The following is a 21,880-nucleotide window of genomic DNA, read 5'->3' as shown; positions in this document are numbered from 1 at the left end:
GCAGCAGAAGTTAAACCTGTGTAGCAGGTTCGGTTTGTAACTGGGCAGAAACACCAATTTAGTGTAGTGGTTTGGTCCAAAATACTCATTACTATTTACCTTCTGTGAGATAAGAATTAGGAGAAAAGCAAAGCAGGCACCAAACTTGAAAGAATATAAATAAATTTATTAACAGACCTAAAAGAGGGAAAAAGAAAAAAAAATAATACCACACCTTCAGAACACTTCCCCTCCCCCCACCTTTCTCCCTTCTCCCACTGACAATGTAAAAAAGACAACCCTTGAGATGTTCAGTCTGTTTACCACTTCCGTAATAGCCTTGTTCAGTTCATTTAGGAAGAGGATCTCTCTTGCTCATGCTATGGAGAAACTATCACAGCAAGACAGCCACCCAGGCTGGTTCTCTGCTCGCATCATGTGAGAGTCCCCCTCTGACGACTTGCAGCTTTTCCTACAACTGCTTTTGAGGGTCCAATCTTGAGCTACTGGGGTGCAATTTTAAGCTTGAGCCGTTCAGAAACAAAAGTTCTCTTCACCCATCTCTGGGAGCATTTCATCTCTAAGAATAGAGGCCCTCCTCCTTCCCTGGGAGCAAAGGGTCCTCCTCATCTTCATCTCTAGAACTATCTCTGGGAGCATCTCTAGGAACTGAGGTCTTCTCCTTTGCCATTTGGAGCAAAAGTCCTCATCGCTTCCATCTCTCCCTGTTCAAACTTCTCATCAAATTACAGCTGCGTCAGCATCTGCCTATCTCAGCGCAGATGCTTGTGTTCACAAGTACAAGTTGAACGCTCCACCCCCCCATGCCTTCATGAAATTACAACAGGTACTCTGATACATCATAGCTTTACAACAGAATTTCAGCTTTAAGCATCTCCTCTTTCTTCTCCCTCAGGTTTTCAGCTCTTCACAGCACTAAAAGGGTTAATCTCACCTAGGCCTTGCAGCTCAAATGTTGCTTATCGCTGTTGGTCACATGACCTTTGCGGGACAGCAGGGCAGCTTCAGCTGAATCTTGGCTGCACTGGAGAGGGGGAGCCGGGCCGCTCTGTCTGCACGTAGCAGAACAGTGGGGGAGGGGGTGGGTGGGGGCGGCTGTGGGGGGAACAGGGCCCATCGGCTCCCGGATGGCCGTAGCCCAGCCCGGCCTGGCCTGAGCAGGGCCTGGGCCGGGCCCACCAGCCCCCCCACAGGGCCCGCAGCACCTGTCCCAGCGCCGGAAACGAGAGAGGGCTCTGCCCAGGGTTTATCTATTCTTAAGTGTGGACCAGAGAGGTGGTTACAATTTCAAGTGGCTTACAGAATTGTCCATATTCAAACTGGCCAGCTGATAGGTTCTGTCAGGTCACAGAGAAAGCTGTAAGCACCCCTTTGCAAGAACATCACTTCCGGGACTATGCTTTGCTAACCCATGAGAACCTGTCACAATAATGATGTGAAACAGTGCTGCCTTTACACAGAGAAAAGGATTTCTAGAAAAACAGCAAGTCTTGTCTTTCAACCAAAACCAAGCCTGACTTCCCGACAATTCATTTGAAAACAGATGGTGACTATGGCAAAACGAGGCTTCTCCTATAAGGCAGGCAAAACTCTGCTGTTCAGAAATGTAGAACATGAGGCCTTTATTTTGCCTTGTGACATGGAAATTAATAAGAGTAGATGAGGACTGCTGAATGCAGATTCCTCAAGGGGGAAGGATCACTTATCTCCAGGAATATGTTCCACTCAGCATCCTCTGGCAAGAGAGATCTTTGGAGCAATGCCAGGTGAATCAGGGGAATAGCAATGAAGGTAAAGCCTTTCTCTTTCAGGTAACAGTTCTAGTTGGCCAGCAGTGATCACTGCTCCAAGGTTTGCTGATGGCCTGAAGACAGACAAATTGGTGGCCTTGGTCCTGTCTCATTCTCATTCCAGCTACAGGAAACCACAGAAACAAGTGCATGGCAGTAATTCCAGGGCTATCCCTTCTAAAACACTTCTAGAGTTTTGACTCAAAAGAAAGGTAACAGAGATGTGTGGTACTCCAGGAGCATGTCCATCTCTGATGGCAGGTAGTTGCAGTGGCACCTGATCAAAGGCTACACACACACACACACACACACACACACACACACTCGCACACAATGTCTGGCAATCAAACAAAGTCACCAGTTGCTGACTTAACCAGATTAGCATAGTGAGGTTGAATTAGCCACATGCTGGCACTGTAATTCTCATTGTTTTAAAACACACATTGTAATAAAAGTCTAATTAGCACACATCTCCAAATGGAGCTGATGGCATCTAGGATGGTTTTGCATTGGTGACAAGTAATGAAGGATTATACACACTCACCTGCTACCTTTGGGACACTTTTCTTCTCACCATGTTTTTTTTGGTTTTGTGGTAGAGGTTTTAACCCACGAAAACATGAAGGAAAGAGCAGGCTAACAAACTGCATGAGATAAAATATATAGATCAGAACCTTGGGAATGCAGTTCAGCAGAGAACATTTATATAGCATGACTATAGAGTTCTGAATCTAATGCCCACGTGCTCAGCAGTGTGGCTGAATGACCAGTTGGCAGGAACATGCAGCCCTTTGCAGGTGGGCACACAGGTCTATATGCGAGCACATCAAGGCACACACTCAGTGAGTGTGAACCCACATACACACCCCTGTTATTGTAGGCAGTGATCCAACAGCCCACAGACAGCCCCAAACCCCAGCACAAACCTTCAACCAAAGACACATTTGCTGTACCACTGCATCAGATGTCATGTCCACACTTCAGGCTCTTCCTAATCCAGCTGCATGAGGCAGGGGTGGGAAGGAGTGTGACTGGGACCACTGAGCATCTCTCGAAAGGTTGTTGTGGGTTGCAGGGAACACCAGCCTTCTCCCAGCACAGGAAATACTGTCCCATGGGACGCAGAACAGCAGCATGATGAGGGATGCCTGGAATTATGGATATGTTGCTTCTCCTTCCAGTCCTACTCAGTACAAGGCAAAGCAAGCCCTGAACTACTGAGCTTGTGTGATGACGTGTACAGTTTGCAGCAGCCACTGCATACATTATTAATGCCACTGTCTGTGCCAAGGACTGACCCTGCTCCCAGCCAGGGAGTTCCATTGACTATATGCTGTGAAGTAGTCCAGATTGTATGAACAAAGAAATAGAATAGTTTGCCATTGATCAGAACATGCAGTAACTTACTGAAACATGAGCATATAGTACCCTCATCCTGCACAGCACATGAATAAATGGTGAAGCACTTGCCAGCATAGCCATCTCCATCTCACCCTGGCACGTGACTTATTATCCTGAAGGCAAACAGAAGAACCACAGGGTATGAAGGGAGTGTAGTCCCTTCCCAAACCTACCTGCTATTCCATTGCCACATTTGTCTGAGCCAGCCAGACCTATGTAAACAGAAGGGAGCCAATTAGTTGCTGATCCGAGTGGTTCCATGGAAAGTTATTACTTAAAAGCTAACAAAAATAATTAGGGGGCAGTTTAATTAAAACATCAACTTAAAATGAACACAGTAGATATCAAGCCCAGCAAGATGCACAGCTAGCAGATTCCCCTTGGAGGCTGCTAATTAGTGTTTGCAGTAACTGCTAATAATAAATAAAATAATAATATTCCTTTAAGCCTTAGAAATTTTATTAATCTGGTTCCTTTGTGTTCAGTGCATGCCCAGGGCTCAATCCCCACTGCATGCCCAGATAGTTTGAAACAGTATTTCAGGATATTAGAAGACTAGAAAGCTGTAGTAACTCAGACTAAGTTTTTGAATGTCCTTGTTTCCCTTCAATCTAACAGTCCCTTGCAGGAGAGAGACCACCACTGGAATTCCCAGGAACCATACCACCCACTGGGCCACACTGCAGGGCTGCTGTTTTATGTTGCTCATCTTTTCTCATACCAGGACCACTTCCATGAGCAGATTGTTTATGATCAGAAATTGAAGGAAAACCTTATTTTTCCTTACTCTGATACCAGAAGTGTTATAGCCTGGGAAAAGTTGTTCCTGGGTGTTAGAAGCTTAACAGGACGAGGAGCCCGGGCCCCCGGCAGAGGGAGAGTGAAACAGTCCAAACCAATATGGTTGATAAGGCAAACTCCATAAAACTCCGTTTATTAGCAGTCCAAAGGCACTTATATAGTATACCAGCTTGTTAACTCCTAAGTGGCTTAAAGCTTATCAAAACACATTTCTATTTCTACATAATTGGACTTACATTGGCAAGTTTCCATAGTCTTGTTATGATCAAAAGAATTCAGTGCTCATCTCCCTCGTTCACTCCCGGATAGTACAGCTGCAAGTTTTCACTCCCTCTCTGTTTCTCAGGCCTGCTTGTTATCTTTCACACAGGGACTTTCCCACGGAAAGTTTTCTCAGACACAAGCCTAAAACTTCCAGGCCTATTGCTTGCACAGTTCTTTTATTGATCCAAATAATTCTATTTCCCAACACCTGGGTGCACATTTGGAGAGTCCTGATGCTCCACTGAAAGATACAGAAACCCACAGAGCTCAAGCCCACTTCTGATACTGTGCATCCGTCTCCAAAGAGGGATACACCAACCTTTGTTACCTTTTAAAGTTCTGCAAAGCATTTGCTGTAACACTGCAAAGGATCTGATTGTGATATCAATGGCACTGGTGGTGATCTGAAGCATCTCTTGTTCTCTCACTCTGCACTGGCAACACACTGAGCATGACAGTACCAGGCAAAAGGGGAAAAGGTGAGACAGCTGCAGTATTTGAGGGGGCATGCTGGTGATTCATCCATTTAAACAGCTCAAACCAGAATTCTCCAGCAACTACAGAAGGAGATGCTGCATTTCACACAGAAGTTAACTGCCAGGGATTCCAACACAAGACAGGAAGGTCTCTGCAGTAGAAGAAATGATGCTCCAAATAGTATGTGCAGCACCATGAGGAACACAAATACCTATTTTCTCAGGTGAACAGAGCTGAGCTGTGTTATCTAATTCCTGAGCTATAGATTGTGAGGTGCCCAGGGGGAGTGGAATGCATTAATTACTTAAGAATCAACTGATCTGCTGCTATTTCAGGTACATCTATCTAATGGCTTTGTAATAGAGATGATTCCCAAACAGCAGCTGTTTCTTGTAACACAAGCCATCCCTTGCCCCCACTCCCCACAGAAGAGCAGGATGGGAACCTGCAGGACAGGCAACTTTTAGGATGTACAGCAAACTTCTACTAAGCACTGCTCTTGTAAGCTTTTCACCTTTGTCTCAGTTTGAGACAAGTTTAGGGAGAAATGCCCTGAAAGGGACATCTCCTCCAGAGAAGACAGGTTTCAGCACTCCCTCTCCCATTGTCATGGTTTGATGCAGCTAACACACAAAATGTGTTATTTTCATAAGGGGAAAATGAGAAAATATTGAGGAAAACTAGAGAGCTGCAAGGCAAAACAGGTTCAAACGGTTGTGTACAAAGAAAAACTTTTATTACTAGTAGAATTAAAAGTAAAAAGAAATAACAAGAAATTAAAGCAAACCCCCCCCCCTTCCAGCACTTCCCTCTTTTTACCCAACTTGCACAAAGGATAACAGAACATGAGATTGTAGTCAGTGCTGCAGTTCTTGAAAAGTCTCTTTCTTATACTTAAGGAAAAAAAGGGTTTTCTTTTGCTTCACATGGTTCCCAAACTGCCCCTAATAGCAGACCTGCCCAGAAAGAAACAATCTGCTATGGTGTAAAACATCTCTCCCATGAGAAATCTCAGAGTTCCTTCACCCTGCCAAACATGGGCCATCACATGGGGTTATTAATCTTTTTAAGGATGAGTTATTTTGGCCTGAACACAAAGGCTTTCTTTGCCACAAGTCTCTAAAAGCCTCTCACTGCTTCTATATAGCCTGGCATAGGCACTCTTCACAATCTTCACGGGCCACACATGAATTCTCCATCCCCCCATGTACTTCAAATGGATTAAAGAGACAAACAGTTTGTGATATTAGTTTCTTACCACAGCATGCAAGAAGTTTTTTTTAAGCTACGCGCGAGAAACACAGCACCGCCCTCTTTTCTCTCATCGCCATTTCCAGCTTCATCTTATATGACTTACTTTCTCTTTCTCTCTGACTTGAAGTCGCTATGTTGAAGTGTTCTTGTTCAGGCTTTACGGTGGAGAAATCCTCGCTCCCTTTGTGCTGCTGGCTGCATGGTGTCTTCTTCAGTTTGGCACAAAGTGTGCCGGCTGCAGACAGGAGGCTCCCGCCAGCTCCCACTGGCTCCTGCCGCCTCCGCATGGAGAGGAGAGGGACCCACTGGTCCCAAGAAGCCACACTGGATGAGTTTAGCTGTGTGGCAGTCCATGGCTGTTTTTTTGTTGCCTGCGGCTCTGGGATAGTTCCCCCTCCCAGCGACCCAGGGTCTGTGCTGCAGTGTTGGGAAAAGGGGAAGGGGGCAGGGACCCTGGCCCATCCCAGCAGGGCCTGAAGGCTCCAAGGCCCCCCCACCTTCCGGCAGGCGAGCTGGAACGAAAGGAGATTCCTGCCTCTCCGCGCGGTTTAAACATGTAAATTGTGAGAAGCATCATTAGTCTAAAAGACTGTCCATCAACTCAGGTCCAACCCACTACACCCACCAATATGAAAGGAATTTCCTTGGATGAAAGTGAAACAAACTATTTATTTAACAAGCAGAGTGCCGGCACAGGGCACAGGAAAAATATGAGTAATGTCAGATAATAAACCTCCTCTCTGCAGAGAAAGCTGGTGGATTTTGAGTTCCCTCTGCAGCTGGCTCGGCTCCTCCCGGAGTCCGAGGCCAGGATGTGGTGTCCCCGCAGCCTCCCTGCTGGTCCATGGGGTCTGATGATCTGGTTCTCGGATCACAGCTAGGCCAAACACTTCCAGAAGAGGAAGAAGTTACCAGAGGATTTCGGTGTGCTGGTATGGGAAAATTTCTTGCCTCAGCTAACAGGCTGGCTAAAAGAAGGAAGGTGCTCCCTCGGCTCTGCAGTGGTGGGAACGTAGGGGAGTGTGTGTGAGTCCTGGAACACAAACCATGCTGGAAAATTCACCTGGCTTCTCTCTCTCCTCTCCTGGACCCAGCTTAAAGCTATGGGACCCATTTCTGGACATAAAGCAGATGATAGGGAAATACAATATTATCATAAAATCACCCCAAGACAAACTTGTTCCTGCACCCCAGGTTATAAAAGTGCAAAGCAGGTGTGAACTGTCACCACTGGGAGTGAAACAGTGTTACACTTACCTCACCCTGCTAAAAATGGTGAAAGCAGGTAAAAAGCAATAAAGAAATGGGTCCAGGGGATGCTCTCCTTGGTGGGATATATCCCAGAGTATCATCAAATCATGGTGAAGGAAAGCCATCTCTCCATCTCTCTTTTTACCCTCATACATGGAAAAATATACCCACTTTCTGGTATGGCCAGAAATAGCAAAATATCTGAGCTGTTCTCTTGACTAACTTACCTTGCACCTGAAAGCTGTCAAAAATTGAACCATCAGTTAATTAAAAATGGTGTGGATAGTCTGGAGATCCAAGTCTGGAAATTTAAGGGAGAAGTTTCCATTTTGCTTGGCACTTCTTCTCTAAAGGATATTTAAGTATTTCTGTCATTCTATGAATGTCTATCTCTGCTCTAAAGGAAATTCAGAGGCAATTTCATTTTACAGGAGTAGCCTTCTTTTCTAGACACATTTAAGACAACAGGAAGAGCACCCATCAAATTCTTCCTGTTACTCTGTGTAACTGAAGCACAATTATCTACCAGCATACCACTCCTATCTGCAGCTTCTCTCTTAAATGATTAAGTTCTATGTCAGTCATCAAGTCTCTCAGTGTAAGCAGGGTCAAAAGGTAACCCATGCTCAAGTAAGATTTGGATGGTACATTTATGCGAATGAATTTACCCCTGATGGTCAAAATCTGCAAGCAATGCTTTCCAGTGGCTCTCTTGCTAATAACAATCTGTCAACACTTATCAAACTTGTATCTAATCATCTCATCTGTCGTGTCTTTATTTTTTTAGCAAGCCATCAAACTATATGATATTAAAGAAAACATCTAGTCTTGCTGTTGGGGTTTTAGTTTAGTCCTAGGTTTTTTTTTTCTGTTAAAGGAATTTTCCCCTATACATGTTGCTAGGGGGAAAAAAATGGCTGAATACTTAAGGAAAACAAAGGACCTGGCTGCTCTTTTTGTTTCACCTGGAGGTGTGGGCAGTTGGGTCTCGGCATCCAGAGAGAGAGGAAGCTGTTTTTTCTATGGCCGCTTTTCTTTCTGCTGGAGAAACACCGGGATCCCAAGCCCACCTTCCCTGCCCCGCTCGGAGCCAGGCTGTGGCCACCCGGCCTCGCTGCTGCTTTGAGCTCTCGCTGCTGCTTTGAGCTCTCGCTGCGTTGTAGCCGTGCTCACCCTGCCTGCCTAGACCTCCGGGGGGTTCTCCGCTTGGATACATCTCGTCTGCCATCTGGGATTTGTGCTCGTCCCTGCCGCTCCAGCCTGCCGCTCCAGCTTGCCGTTCCTGAGGGTCCAGCCAGACACCGGGATCAGCTGCCCAGGGGTTTGTGAAGCTTCTTTGCTCCATCCCTCCTGGGATCCCAGGGCACCAGTGCCGCGTGCTCCCCGAGCTCGCTCCAGAGCGCCCCCTGCAGCCGCGGGGGAACCATCGCACCTGCCCTGCTCACCAGAGCCGCCAGCGCCCCTGCCGGCTGCAAGCGGAACTGCACCCAAGGGGAAAAGGCCTGGCAGCCAGGAAGGGTGGGACTGGGTTTGTGATTGTTTGCTGTTACTGCCATAGTTATTGTTGTTTGTTTGACTGGTTAGATATATAATAGTAAAGAACTCTTATTCCTATTTCCCACATCTTTGCCTAAAAGCCCCCTTGATTTCAAAATTATAATAACTCGGAGGGAAGGGGGCTGCATCTGCCATTCCAAGGGCTTCTGCCTTCCTTAGCAGACACCTGTCTTTCAAACCAAGACACTTGCACAGCTCTTTTCAGCAAAGGATATTGAAGCTTTTTAAGCAGAAAATGTGTGTCATTATAGGCATATACAGAAAGGAAAATGAAAGTACAGAGGGATTAAATGACTTGCTAAAGGTGTTGGAGAAGATTACTAGCCAAGTCAGAAACAAATTCAAGTGCCTCAAGTGTTGCTTCAATGCCCTGGGTGACACCAGGTAAAGATCAGCTCATTCACCACTGAATACAACCATTTCTCAGCTGAAACTGATCACTGCATATCAATGTTACATGGCAATTCAGGACAACTGTGACTTAGATATTGTCTCTAATCTGTGTTATCTAATTCAACATCCTATTCTGCAGTACAACTGAACAGGACAGTAACATTATCCGACTGCTGGCAAAGCCAGTTGCTGGCATTTCTAGTTTACTCCCAACCATCCATCCATCCATCTATCCATCCATCCATCCATCCATCCATCCATCCATCCATCCATCCATCCATCCATCCATCCATCCATCCATCCATCCATCCCTCAGGGCTTGCAGCCAGGCAGGGACAGCTGCAGTGAAGGACAGTGCACTGACAGGACAGAGTTACACACATAGAGCAGCTGAGCCTTCAGTTCAGGGACGTGATGCAGCTGCACCAACTCAGCATGAAGATGGACTGGGACAAAGGCTGGGAATAGTCACAGCTTTGGGCAAAGACAAAAGACACAGTGTTGGTGGCAAGGAATGAATAGAAAGGGCTGGCCTTGATCTCTGTGCTCTCTGAAGTGGCCCTGCAGGAAAGCTCCAGGATTAGAGGGTTAATAAAAGCACTTGTGCCATGTGGCCAGCAGCTGCTGCCTGCATTGATGCAGCTTTGCCCATGTTGACTTGCTGTGCAACATGCACACATGAAACATCGGTTCAACATTGCCCTAGAGGGCAGCACATCAGTAATTGTACCCGGTGACAGCCACGGCAGCAGCTCTTGCTCAAGAGGAGAAATGGCTGAAGGGGAAGCAAAGAACGCATCACTGCAGACCTAAACAAATCCAGATTGCATTTACATTTTCATTCTGATTTAATAAGATATTGTTTGTTAATTATGTGCCAATTGATTACTGCAGTAACATATTTATTGAAGAGGAATAATTCAGATGAGGATGCATATTCTACTCATCTAAATTGAATCAAGCAGATTGAAAGTGATGAAGTGTCATGGAGCATTCATTTCCAGTTTAGTACATGCACTTTGGAAAAATTTCTACAGTTTGGAAGACAAGCTGCTTTGTTCCACAGCAACCTGTGACCAGGAGGAAGTATCACCCATGAAGGATTCGTGTGTAACACGCTGGAAGCTGATTATGAGCCTGCAGACCCTGAAAGCCACAAAACCTTGCTCTGCCAGGAACTGTACACACAAATACAAACAGTAAACATACAAATAAATGGAAAACCACAAAAAACCTCACTCCCAAAACTGGAAGCTGAAATCACAAGAGCCATTGTTCCCATCCATCTTTCCAGTAAAAAGCAAGTTCTTGTTTCCACTAAACTCCACAGAGAGCTGAAAAACCAGGAGGTGTGGCAAAGATCACCCCTACAAAAGGAGAAGAAAAGGCAGAGTTCAGAGCTTGTGCCAGTTCTGAGAAGGAGATGTAGGGTATGTGGGGATGGGGGAAAATTAAATCCCATTTGATGAATATGAGAAATTAACGATCCTCTTTATGATGGTCTCTGTACACAAGCAGCTGCAAATCAGAAGACTGCTTCAGCAGGGAAATGTCAATTGTATGGAAATGTCATTTTCATTGCAGAGCTCTCCTGGAGCTGCTGGAAACTGCAACTCAACTGCATTAATTTCCATCCCTCTTTCCCTATGTCACTTTCTCTTTTATTCTTCAATCTTTTAACCTTTATAAAAAAATTTTAAAACAACCATCTTTTCTGCATTCAGTAAAAATTTGTATCTATAACTATGCAGAAAGGTTAAAGATTTCAGTTAGAAAGGTCACTCCAGGATGATTGTGCAGCTGGATTCACATGCTGCCTGCTGTTTGGAAAGTTAAAGACAGCACTGAGTAGCTTCCTGTGCCAGAGCTGACATCTCCAGCTTTTTCAGTCCCAACAAAAATAAACTTTCAGACCTTACTCGTCAAACAGTGCAAAGGTTCACAGATCTCAGGAGGCTTTCAACAGAGAAAACTGTAATTTGAGTTCAAATTGAAGACCAGATCAAGAGGAAAACAAGATGTATACAGTCAGGCAATTCCCAGTGCGGAGCCACTACACTCTCAGAGGTGAGTGTCTCCAAAGTGAGGACACTAGAGCTCTTGACATCTCCAAAGCACCCTCAGCATGAGACAGAGCTCACTGGTAGGCTTATCTAACATTGCTGTCTAAGCTCCCACTTCCTGCATTCCACAGTTCTTTCCCCTACCCTAAACTATACCTTGTTTCATAGAAAAATAGATGAATGTATTCCCTGGTGTTGAAACGAGGGAGAAACAACAAGGTGCACAGGAGCAACAAGCATATGGCTGGTCAGGAGAGAGAGATTAGGTGAATTACAATTGATTTTCCACTGTTAATGAACCATGAAGTGCTTGTGATTGCATCTTGAAGAGATTTATAATTATTCATTGAATCTCAGAAGATAATTAAACTTCATTAAACACAGACATGACAAGCTTGCACAGTAAAGAATAAACCCCAGAGCAGGTTCCTTATCAGAGGAGATACTGTGTGGGAGATGATAAGGAGAACCAGGGGAAATAAAAGGCTTCTTCACTAAAACCAGTTTTTGCCCAAACAAGAAACTACTGCCCTCAGTGTGGCTTTTTCACCTCTTTTTCCTTTGTTTTTAAGGGTTCTTTGCTTTGTCTTTCACACACAACCTTTAACTAGCAGTGAATGCCTTATGTAATACACTTACCTATTCTGCAGCAGTTACTGTATGAAAATGTTAAGAATGTTTTAGAGCCAGTGGGGACTGGTCTTGTTGCATGTTTACCAAATTGTCTGTGATCTGCAAAGCACAGATAGAGGAAGGAGCAGGGCAGAAGCAAGGGGAAACTGTAGTGGGGAGATGCAGTTCATCACCACATGGATCAGAAATCCCAAATAGCAGCATTTGAGGTATCAAGGGAATGCTTATCTCTTTCAAATAGTTTGTTCTTAGCTTCTGACTGTGTGAAAATTAAGCCCATATAGTCCACATTCTAGAGATTTATTAGGACATAATGGAACATATGCTACAGGCTATATGGTACATTCAATACTGGTATAAATTATGCCTTAGTTGGATACCAAACATTTGACACCAGATAAGCAGAATCTAAGAGTATTTCATTAAAATAAGTTACTCATTGAAGAAGGAACCCACTGGAAAAAGAAAAAGCTAACAATAATGTGCACTACTGAGGAGCAAAGGAATCTTGGCCAGCTAGTGGTGGTAACCAAAGCCATTAACCCAGAATAGCAATTGTGCAAAATTTGATTACTTTGCTATTGGGAGCTGTCAGTGATTACAGTGCCCCAAATCAAGTAAACATCTGCATCCACTAATACAGTCAGAGGAACCACTCACTGGAATGTTCTCTTTTCTGCTCATACAAGTGAAAGGAATGAGGGACTTATCTTTACAAACAAGCTGTGGACCTGCTGGTAAATAAAACTAGCACTGAGAGATAAAAGGGAAGGATTCCACTGATTGATGAATGGAAAGAAAGAGATTTGTCTTTACAAATAAACTACAGGTCTGCTGATAAATGAAATTGGATATTGAGAGATGAAAGAAACAATGGGAAGAACCATAAATTCCATAAGAATTAAAATAAAGGGGGGGTTATACATTAGAAGGGAGTCTTAGGTATTAGGCGTTTTGGGAAGTCTGTACCTCTCAAGTACCTCAGCCAATGGGGAAAGAGAGAGGGAAATGCGGCTGGGAAATTAGGATAAAAAGGAGGCTTCATCCTCTAACAATTTGAGAGATGCCAGGGGAATGTGCCATGGCCTCCCTCTTTATTCGAATAAAGTAACGGGACTCCTCTGTCTCCTTTTTGGACATAAACCTCTGGTGTTTGTGGATTAATTTTCTTGACAACAAGGTAAGCCAAGGTAAGCCAAAAGTCCCCCCTGTCTTGGCCTAAGGTGATCTCACTGCCTTTTCCATTTACACTGAATTTCCTGAAACACAGAGAATGAAGAGTTTCCAGTCCTGAGGCAATCTGATTTTAATAAGAATTGCAAATGTTGACATGAAGTTAAAAGATGCTTCTCCCAGTCGGTTGACACAACTTTGCTGAGCACACATGCTCTGTGAGCATGCCACACAGGAGAAGAGACAATGCACTTTGCACTGTGTTTCTGGTGTGAGCACCTTTTTCCCCACGTTTGGCACCCAGGGGAATGACTGAGCCCTACAGCTACATCTCTCACATCTCTCCTTCATTTTCTATTCCTGCCTGACATAACACCTCCTCTTTCCCTTGCCTAAGATAGGTTTTGGAAATACAGGGCTTCCCCAGCACAGTGTAACTTAAATCAAAATCTTGTAGCTAGCCTCTCACTATGGTAACATTGCCAGAGATGCACAGTGTACACAGACCACCAAAATAATTGGTATAGACAAACCAAAGGATAAATAGGCAGGCACATAAGTGGAAAATCATCATCTGAGAGCTGCTACTTATTTTCTCCCTTAGACAGTCTTTTTTTTTCTCCCTTAGACAAAGCCCAGAGTCTCTGGCACAAAGAGGATTCAGGTTTATCAGGCCTGATTTCTAATTGGTGCAATTGAACTAGTGAAAAGTCCTTCATCAGGTTAAACATTGTGAGCCAATTAAGCTAAACTGATTTAATAAAGGAGCAGACCAGTCTTACTTTATATACCCATAGTTCTTGCTCCAATTTAGTTGAATGAATTTAAAATCAGTTTCAGAAAATCTTTGCAAAGCTTGTAAAGGGATTTCCAGTTCTTTCAGAGAAGAGAAAGGCTGAAGGGAGGCTCTCTCCACCTGTTGGGGTTTTAGTTTAGTCCTAGTTTTTTTCTTGTTAAAGGAATTTTTTCCCATATGCATGTTGCTAGGGGACAAATGGCTGTACTTAAGAGAAGACAAAAGACTTGGCTACTCTTTTGTTTTCATTTGGATGTGGGGTCAGTTCGCTCTCGGCGGCGTTCTCAGGGAGAGGGGCCTGGTTCTTTTCGGCTGTTTTTCTTTCTGCGGAGAAAGATCCCAGGACCCCCAGCCCAACTTCCCGGGCTGCGGCTGCCCTGCCCCACCGCTGATTGGAGCCCTTGCTGCGTTGTAGCCGTGCTCGCCCTGCCTGCCTGGACCTCCGGGGGGTTCCCCGCTTGGATACATCGCGTCTGCCACCCGGGATCTGTGCTCATCCCTGCCGCTTCAGCTTGCTGCTCCAGCCTGCCATTCCAGCCTGCCGCTCCAGCCTGCTGTTTCCCGAGGCTCCAGCCAGACACCGGGACCAGCTGTCTGGGGTTTGTGAAGCCTTTGTCCCATCCCTCCTGGGATCCCAGGGCACCAGTGCCACGTGCTCCCCGAGCTCGCTCTGGAGCGCCCCCTGCAGCCGCGGGGGAACCATCGCACCTGCCCTGCTCACTGGGAGCCGCCAGCGCCCCAGCTGGCTGCAAGCAGAACTGCACCCAAGGGGAAAAGGCCTGGCAGCCGAGAAGGCTGGGACTGGGTTTGTGATTGTTTGCTGTCACTGCCATAGTTATTGTTGTTTTATTTGACTAGTTATATATATATATGTATATATATATAGTAAAAACCTGTTATTCCTATTTCCCACATCTTTGCCTAAAGGCCCTTGATTTCAAAATTATAATAACTCGGAGGGAAAGGGGTTATATCTGCCACTTCAAGAGAGGCTTCTGCCTTCCTTAGCAGACACCTGTCTTTCAAAACCAAGACACCACCCAAGACCCTTCCTGTCTTATTTTGCAATGACTCACACATCCCAGCTTTGCAATGAATGAGCTTTCCAAAGGCAGTGTTTACTCTGGCTCTCACACCCATGCTGTAGCACCACGTGTTTTACAGCATTGTCAGACATAAGGATTCCTACCCTGGAGAGAAACTGGGTCCCATTTTATATTTTATTACCTAAGAAAGGAGATTTTTTACTTTCCACAGTCCACAGTTGGCAGCAACAGCCCCATAAATCTTGTCAAATGTTTTTTGTTTTTATATTGTCCAGCAAGATGTCTGTGAGGCTGGGCCTGCATAGAGTAAACAAGTTAATGGCTTCCTGATCCATGTCTGAAAAGGAAGGGCAGCAGGGATAAGGAGTGCTGCGAAGTGACTGCAAGCAGAGTCCAGCAGCTGGGGGGTGAGCTGAGAGACCACTGGGAGTTTGTTTCCCACATCATGTGGAATAACATGTAAGCTGCAAAGCTTCCTGGTTCCCAAGAAAGGGGTCTTATTCAAGAAATAAGCCCTGGTGCCAGCATACTCTGCCAGTACTTGTGTTTGTTGCAAGGGCCTGGTTCTCACTGGGAGCCATGATGGGGGCAAACCTGCGGGAGCCACAGTGTGTACCAGCAGAACTCGTGGAAACCAGGGAAAGAATAATTGGAAGGAAGGGAAAGGCAAGAACATACTTGTGAACATACTTCTATGCATGTGCATAGAAGCAGATTTCACAGCTGAGGGGACAGAATGCACTGGAATGCACAGTGTGAGCACAGAGGAATGCATACAGGGGAGACAAAACTCCCTGTCCATAGAAAGCAAGCTTGGTACAATTGCTGTGCCTGCTTTCTGGTAGGAGGGTGGGACTGTTAGATGTAATTGAGTTGGATGTGGTTGCAAACAGTGCCTATAGAGCAGATGAACTGGTTTGCAGATACAGAGCATGTTCTGGCACATGTGTTTCTAAATTTAAGTGGACAGTGATGGACGGAAAGATTGTTCTTGTACTATGGGAGCATCCAAGATGTACATTGCATGTGTGTTAGTTGGTGCAGGTGTAGGGGTATATGTAGGTTACAGGTTCCCTGAGCCAAGCCTAATTCCTATTAGACTTGTCCTTTTCGGGTGCTGACAGAGCCTCTTCTGAGAAAAAGAGATGTTCAGCTTGATTCCTTTGGGCAGTTAATGAGCCATTTCCCTCCTCTCTGTCTTACTCCCTGTGCTGCTCCCCACGCTCCAACAGCACTTTGTGGGTAATGAAGAGATAATGCCATAATGAGTCAATATGTTATGCTCAGCCCTGTTGAAATGCCTTGGAACAACTAACTGCCACTGCGAGGGCTCTGTCAATTCAGCTGGTCATGGCGATGCCTTAAGAGGCCTCCGAGAAACAGAGACTAGACAGGAGTAAGAGAATAAAAGCAGGTATTTATTTGAAAGGCCTTCAAAGGTACCCCCTGGGGGCCAGAGGCTATTGCCAAGATGGACCCCAAGATGGACAACAGGTCATGAGTTCATCACACTTTTATAGGTTTGGTTCATTTGCATATCAGGGTTAATTCTCCCAATTAAAGCTTCAGTTTAATTATGTAATTCCCCTCAGCTTGCCCCATTTTAGAGGCTTTTTGGTTTATACTTTTTGGGCCTAGGACAGTCTGGGTGTCCTTGGAGAGCAGGCCCAGAGAGGCTTTGTTATGTCTACCTAGCACAAGAGAGCAGAAGTTAACAGGCTACAAGAAACTTCAGAGTTACACACTAGGCAGTATAGGATTTGAAAAATATAAAAGTTAAAACCTAAGGCATCAAAGGTCAATCAATGCATGGTCCCTATCTGGCTCTCTGGGCCCAGGAACATTCATCCTGCAAAACCGAACAAAACCTTGCAAGGCCAGATGACCCCAGCTTTACCACCCCACACCTTTCCTGCAGCCATGCAGCAGGAATGCAGTCCTACAGACACAACCCATACCAGTTACTGTGGGTTGGCAGTGATTTCCTATAAGTTGGAAATTCTCCTGAGGCCTCAAGAATAAAAATACTGCTAACCCTGGCTAGAAGCATAATTAACAGGATGAAAGACTGATTGCTAGGGCTGTAATTAAGTGAGAGCTTTGATAGCCTCATAAGCTACAAGAGCCAAACTGGAGTCGTGGAATTAGAGTGGCATGGACTCCCTCCCTGCATCCTGCCACCCTCTCCTGTGAGGAACAGCACCTTAGGATTCTGAGCACGCAGCTGCCCTGCTCCAGGCTTTATAGTCTACAAGTCATTTTAAGGGGAAATGAAAGAAATGAGCTTCCCACAGATGAGTGTGATAGGAGGCTCAGGGACTGACTACAGTGGGAAGGAGCAGGAATTGGCAAGCTGCCTCCCACCCTGTGCCTCACCTCCCTCTCTGTGCCTCACCTGATGGTAAGGTGTCTCTCCACATTAAGCAGAGCATTGCATCCATTTATAGCCTGTGAACAGTGTCTCATATACAGGGCAGGAGGGCATGGGGAGAGGAGACGGAAGAAGAAGGGAAAAATTATCCACGGGCTTGAATCCAGTGAGATTTACACCCTTCCTCAGCCATAAACATCTCAGAGAGCTCTGGAGATAAACACATTTGCTCATCAGAGGCAAATGCTGCCTGCCAGCCTCCAGATGCTCAGCCTCCCTGCATGCCAGTTCACCAAGGATAACCCAATTATGTAAGGGGATGCAGCTCTCTCCACCCCACTCCTCTCCCATTTGCACACAGGAGTGATACCTTCATTGGATATCTCGTTGACAGTATGTGTGGTGTCCTGAGAGGGACAAAGATAGTTTTTTCCCCTTAGTTGAGGCTAATGCTCTGCCTGACAGCCTTTCATTTTGCAGCACAGCCACTGTTCACATACTGAACCAGTATGTTCCCACTCGATAGAATAGGTCATCACACCATCCCTCTCCTTCAGCTCCTCCTCCCAGCCCAGCTTGCCACATGTAGTGCTTGTGCTGGAGTGGCTTCTGTGACAACAGAAAAACAGGTTGCTCATGTACCTGTCAAAAGAAGACATTTCCATGCAGCTTCTCAAAGGAGCCCCTTAAGGAGACTCTCTGCCCTCTCCTCCAGTTCTGGCTCCAGCTATGCACAGCCCTTTCAGTAAATACTCTCCTACAGGCTGTTACCCATGTTTTTCCTGCAGATCATGAGAAATACATGGGTCATGGGAAACAAACTTCATGCCAGCCTTTGAGCTTACACTGAACTCACGATAAACTCCACAACAGAACTTTTCCTTTCCCTCTGGGTTTACGCTCAGCCTCACACCGCTGTTGATGCACTTGCCCTCCTCCGCTGTTTCAATCACCCAGAAATACAAAATGTCTCAGCCCACCCCATCCTTATCTCTGAGCACACAATTCCCTTCCCTCTGATTTGTCCATATCTACTGTCCTTTATTCCACTAAAATATTATTGCCTATTCTTTTGCTTATGTGCACATGAAGGTTTTTTTTTCTTCTAAGAAGTGATTCAGGAAATTACCTTCTACTTTCCCAGTTCCATGAGAGGTGATAGTTCTTCATGATCAGGTGGGGGAACAAAGGAAACAAGAACTTCTAGATCCTGCTCCTAGCTCTGGCACTGGGATTTTCTGTAAAAGTAGCTACTGCCTAGGGCTGCCTCAGTTTCCCCGCAGTGCCTCACAGATTTAATAATCGGATGTACATAAAACATGGAGCTTTTCAGATAAGAGGAGCTAGACAAGGTCACAGTCCCACTGTGACATGATGCCTTTGAGCTTCCTAGTAACCAGATAATGGCTTAACCATGAAGATCCTGTTGTAACTGATGTATGAGCAAGGCTGAAGTATTCACCAGTATCATCTGAACTCCTCTGTGCCTCTCCCACAGGGCATTTGTGGTACATTCCCTCAACCAGGATGTCTGACCCCAACACAACCCCACTACAATCTCTGTCCATCACACATTGTTGGCCTTGAAACTCAGAGCACTAGGGGTGACAAACAGATCTGCAGAGTGACAGACTACCAGAGTCAGCAGAATGCAGCCTGTTGCCATGGAAATTCAAGCCTCCTTTTTAAACACCTGTGTAGCTCAGGGGAACATAACCAGCTCTTACTGTGAAAAATCTTTGTAGAGTCCCGTGGAGAGTTGGTTTTGTATACCACAATTGCTCTTTGCTCCCCAACCCAATTACGTGCTCTGGCAGGAAATGACCAGACCACAGCTTGGCTGAGGATAGATGATGTCCAGGTGTATTGTCTAACGGATGAGCCTGCAACCAAGGACATATGAGTTTCTAATACAAAACCTTTGCAGGAAAAATTCAAATTTAAAAAAAATCTTGGAAGAGATCCATTTTCACTGCTGTGCCACAGAACAACACCAGGCAACACTGCTCAGAAGTAGGCTTTGAGGACATCTGCTTATCTGAACATGCAAAGTTAGATCTCAGAGGCTTATTTATTTGTCCACTACATTGAAAGGCTTTTTTGGGATGCTGACAAAGGCATTGTCATACACAGGTGTGACATGCAAACAAATAAATAAATAAATAAAATTTTTAAAGCCATTAGGACAGAGGAGTGCTGATGGAAAATTCCAGAAAACAAACCAACATTTTTGGCTCCAGCATCTTTTGTAACTGCAGAAAATACAAGCAGTTATAAATACAAGCAGAAAATGCATGGGAGTTATTAACTATTTAAGATTTCCTAACCTCTGTTATGTGTGTGCGTCACCACTTACATACGTGGGTAGTGTTTTGTAGTATTATGACTAAGAACAATATTTCTTGCATGATACTGCATATCAGCTGCGTATACTGCACATCTATTGCCATGAGACACATGTGCATGTATGTGGGCCACTGGGTCTATAGATGCACATGGAATACTCACCAGGGTAAGTATGCTTGGGAAAGGGGGTAACAGTGTAGTCACTCACCAAAAGGTTTTGTCAAGTCTAATTACCTGTGCTGTTTTCCCCATGAAATTACTTTGCATGTCCAAGCTCACTTTCCCAATTGCATTGACCCTTTTGCCTCTTATGAAATAACAGATATTTAAGTGAGGCTGCTGCTGTAGGAGCCTGATAATGACCACCACAAGCTTCCTGAGCTTTCAAAGTCCCAGACACCTTCATTAGCCAGACAAAGCCCACATGTCCAGAGCTGTACAAAGAGGCAGGAGTTATAGTAGAAAAGCAGTTCTTTGTTACATTGTCCTACATGCAGCCTTCTGGGAGTGGCTAGTTTTGCAAGGAGTTGTGATAATAAGCTCTCTAAGGATGCTGGCTTTGTGATGTCCAAAGCACAGACACGTGACAACATCCCCCAACAAAAGCCCATGACAAAACACCCTCAAGACTTTTCTTTTAGGCTTCATTCCAGAAGCCCTGAAAGATATTTAGAAGTCTAGTTCAACATGCCTGGTTCCTTATGTAGTTTCTCACACCACAGTTAAGCAACTGTCAAACAATGCTATAAAGGATGACTGATGCCTTCTCATCATCACTGGCCCAAGCCCTCCCCAAAGGGCACTGCACCCAAAAGATACACTACTGTTTGCTGAAGATACCTCCTGAAATCCATGGTTATGCTATAAAATTTCCCTGTCTGGCAGTTCAAAAAGTTCCTTCTGAACTTTACTGTGGAAATCTCTCACAATCCAAATGGCCTCCCCAAAGAAGAAAGATATTTACTTCCTGCTTCTCCTACCTGAAGTCTTTTTCCAATGACCTTCCACTATGACAAACATAGCAGGCACTGTAATCCCAGTGAGTGGACTATTTCTCTTCCTCTTCCCACCGCTGCCAGTATAAACATCACTCTGAGTTAAGGGCTAAGTGCCAAGGTAAAATAATGCCCTCTTTGGTCTGGGGATCTGGCTTCTCCAGAGATCACAAGAAATCTGTGATGGCGGGTGAGAAGGAACGGGGATTAGATCCAGGGACACCAACAGGAAATACTTTCGCACTAAATTTCACACCTCCTCCTCCTATGGGTTTCAATGAACAGTTATTAGGATGCACCCTGAGGGGCCACCAGGAAGACAGATAATCCCATCACCCTCCCTTGTACAGAGTTACATCTCTGTAACTCTCAAGGCTGTGTATTGGTGGAGAACCTTGTTTGTTTTTCCTTTCCTTACTCCCACTTCTCTCTGCTCCACTGCTTTTCTGGGAAACTCCAGGGGAAATAATTCTAAAAAAAGGCAACAAATTTAATCAGGACACCAAAGCTGTAGGCAGCCCACAGCCAGAAGAGTGCTAGCCTGAGATGGAAGCCAGAGAATGTCAAACTTGACAAACCATAATTTCCATCCTGAAACAAGATAGAAATACCACAAAAAACCTTCCTGAACCTAAACTTCCTGTCTAAAAAATATCAAGTTGGGTCAATCAATAGGTTTCTTTGCAATAATTTTAAATCAAGTCATTTAATGTCAACCTTTAAAAGATGTATGTCGTGGTTACAGGAGAAAGACTGCTGATATGGGTGTAACCAAACTATGTATTCTACACCCATCACATTATTCCTGATGAACTGTTAATGGTTGGTCGTTTGCAACAGCTGTCCAGTGCACACCCCATCCCAAAGGCTATGAGCTGGGTGTAGTGTTTTCTTTGTCTTCACTGAATAACCACCCAGCCTAAGGGGGTCATCTCTGCCAGTGGGCCATCATGGCTCAATGGCACCAATGGGCAGCTGTAGCAACCTAGGCTATCAAGGACTTCCCAAAATATCCTATGACTCATGGGATTACATCATTCTATCGTGAAATTCCCTGCCCTGGGGGAGGTACTGAACATTCCTGCCTGTATATAATCTGGGCACTTTGGGGCCTGGGACACCACCACCACCACCAGCACTGGGCATCCAGAGGAGGACCTCAGCTTCCACAGGAGGACCAGACCTTCCACAGGACCACTGCTTTCAACAAGACTGAACCATCACTTCAACAGCACTGCAATCACTGCTTAGTTGGACTTTGAACACCAC

General features: G+C 45.2%; 1 protein-coding gene and 1 long non-coding RNA gene across 5 annotated transcripts in view; both read right to left on the bottom strand.

Moving 5' to 3' along the window:
- Window positions 1-21,880, bottom strand: part of UBIAD1 (UbiA prenyltransferase domain containing 1) — a 99,280-nt gene that overhangs the window by 13,081 nt on the left and 64,319 nt on the right. Inside the window, exon 4 of one of the 3 annotated variants that reach the window (XM_069034744.1) lies at window positions 6,586-7,020. The exons of 1 other annotated variant lie outside the window; for it this stretch is intronic. In XM_069034744.1, the coding sequence (XP_068890845.1) occupies window positions 6,708-7,020 (313 nt within the window). In that variant the 3' untranslated portion in view covers window positions 6,586-6,707. Of the gene's footprint in view, window positions 1-6,585; window positions 7,021-10,058; window positions 10,556-21,880 lie in introns of those variants that run through there. One more of the 3 variants, XM_069034745.1, reaches the window with a different exon arrangement.
- On the bottom strand, window positions 1,158-6,567 carry LOC138121332 (uncharacterized). 2 transcript variants are annotated; one of them, XR_011156160.1, is made up of 5 exons: window positions 6,091-6,567; window positions 3,365-3,403; window positions 2,717-2,938; window positions 2,335-2,434; window positions 1,158-1,914 (listed from the first exon to the last, which is right to left on the bottom strand). It is a non-coding gene; the product is annotated as an uncharacterized lncRNA (long non-coding RNA). The 2 variants fall into 2 exon arrangements; XR_011156159.1 differs by having other exon boundaries at window positions 2,335-2,938.

Source organism: Aphelocoma coerulescens, chromosome 21 (assembly GCF_041296385.1).
Source record: "Aphelocoma coerulescens isolate FSJ_1873_10779 chromosome 21, UR_Acoe_1.0, whole genome shotgun sequence".
Lineage (NCBI taxonomy): Eukaryota > Metazoa > Chordata > Aves > Passeriformes > Corvidae > Aphelocoma > Aphelocoma coerulescens.
Note: the sequence above shows the minus strand (reverse complement) of the source record. Positions and strands in the feature narration are given on the sequence as shown.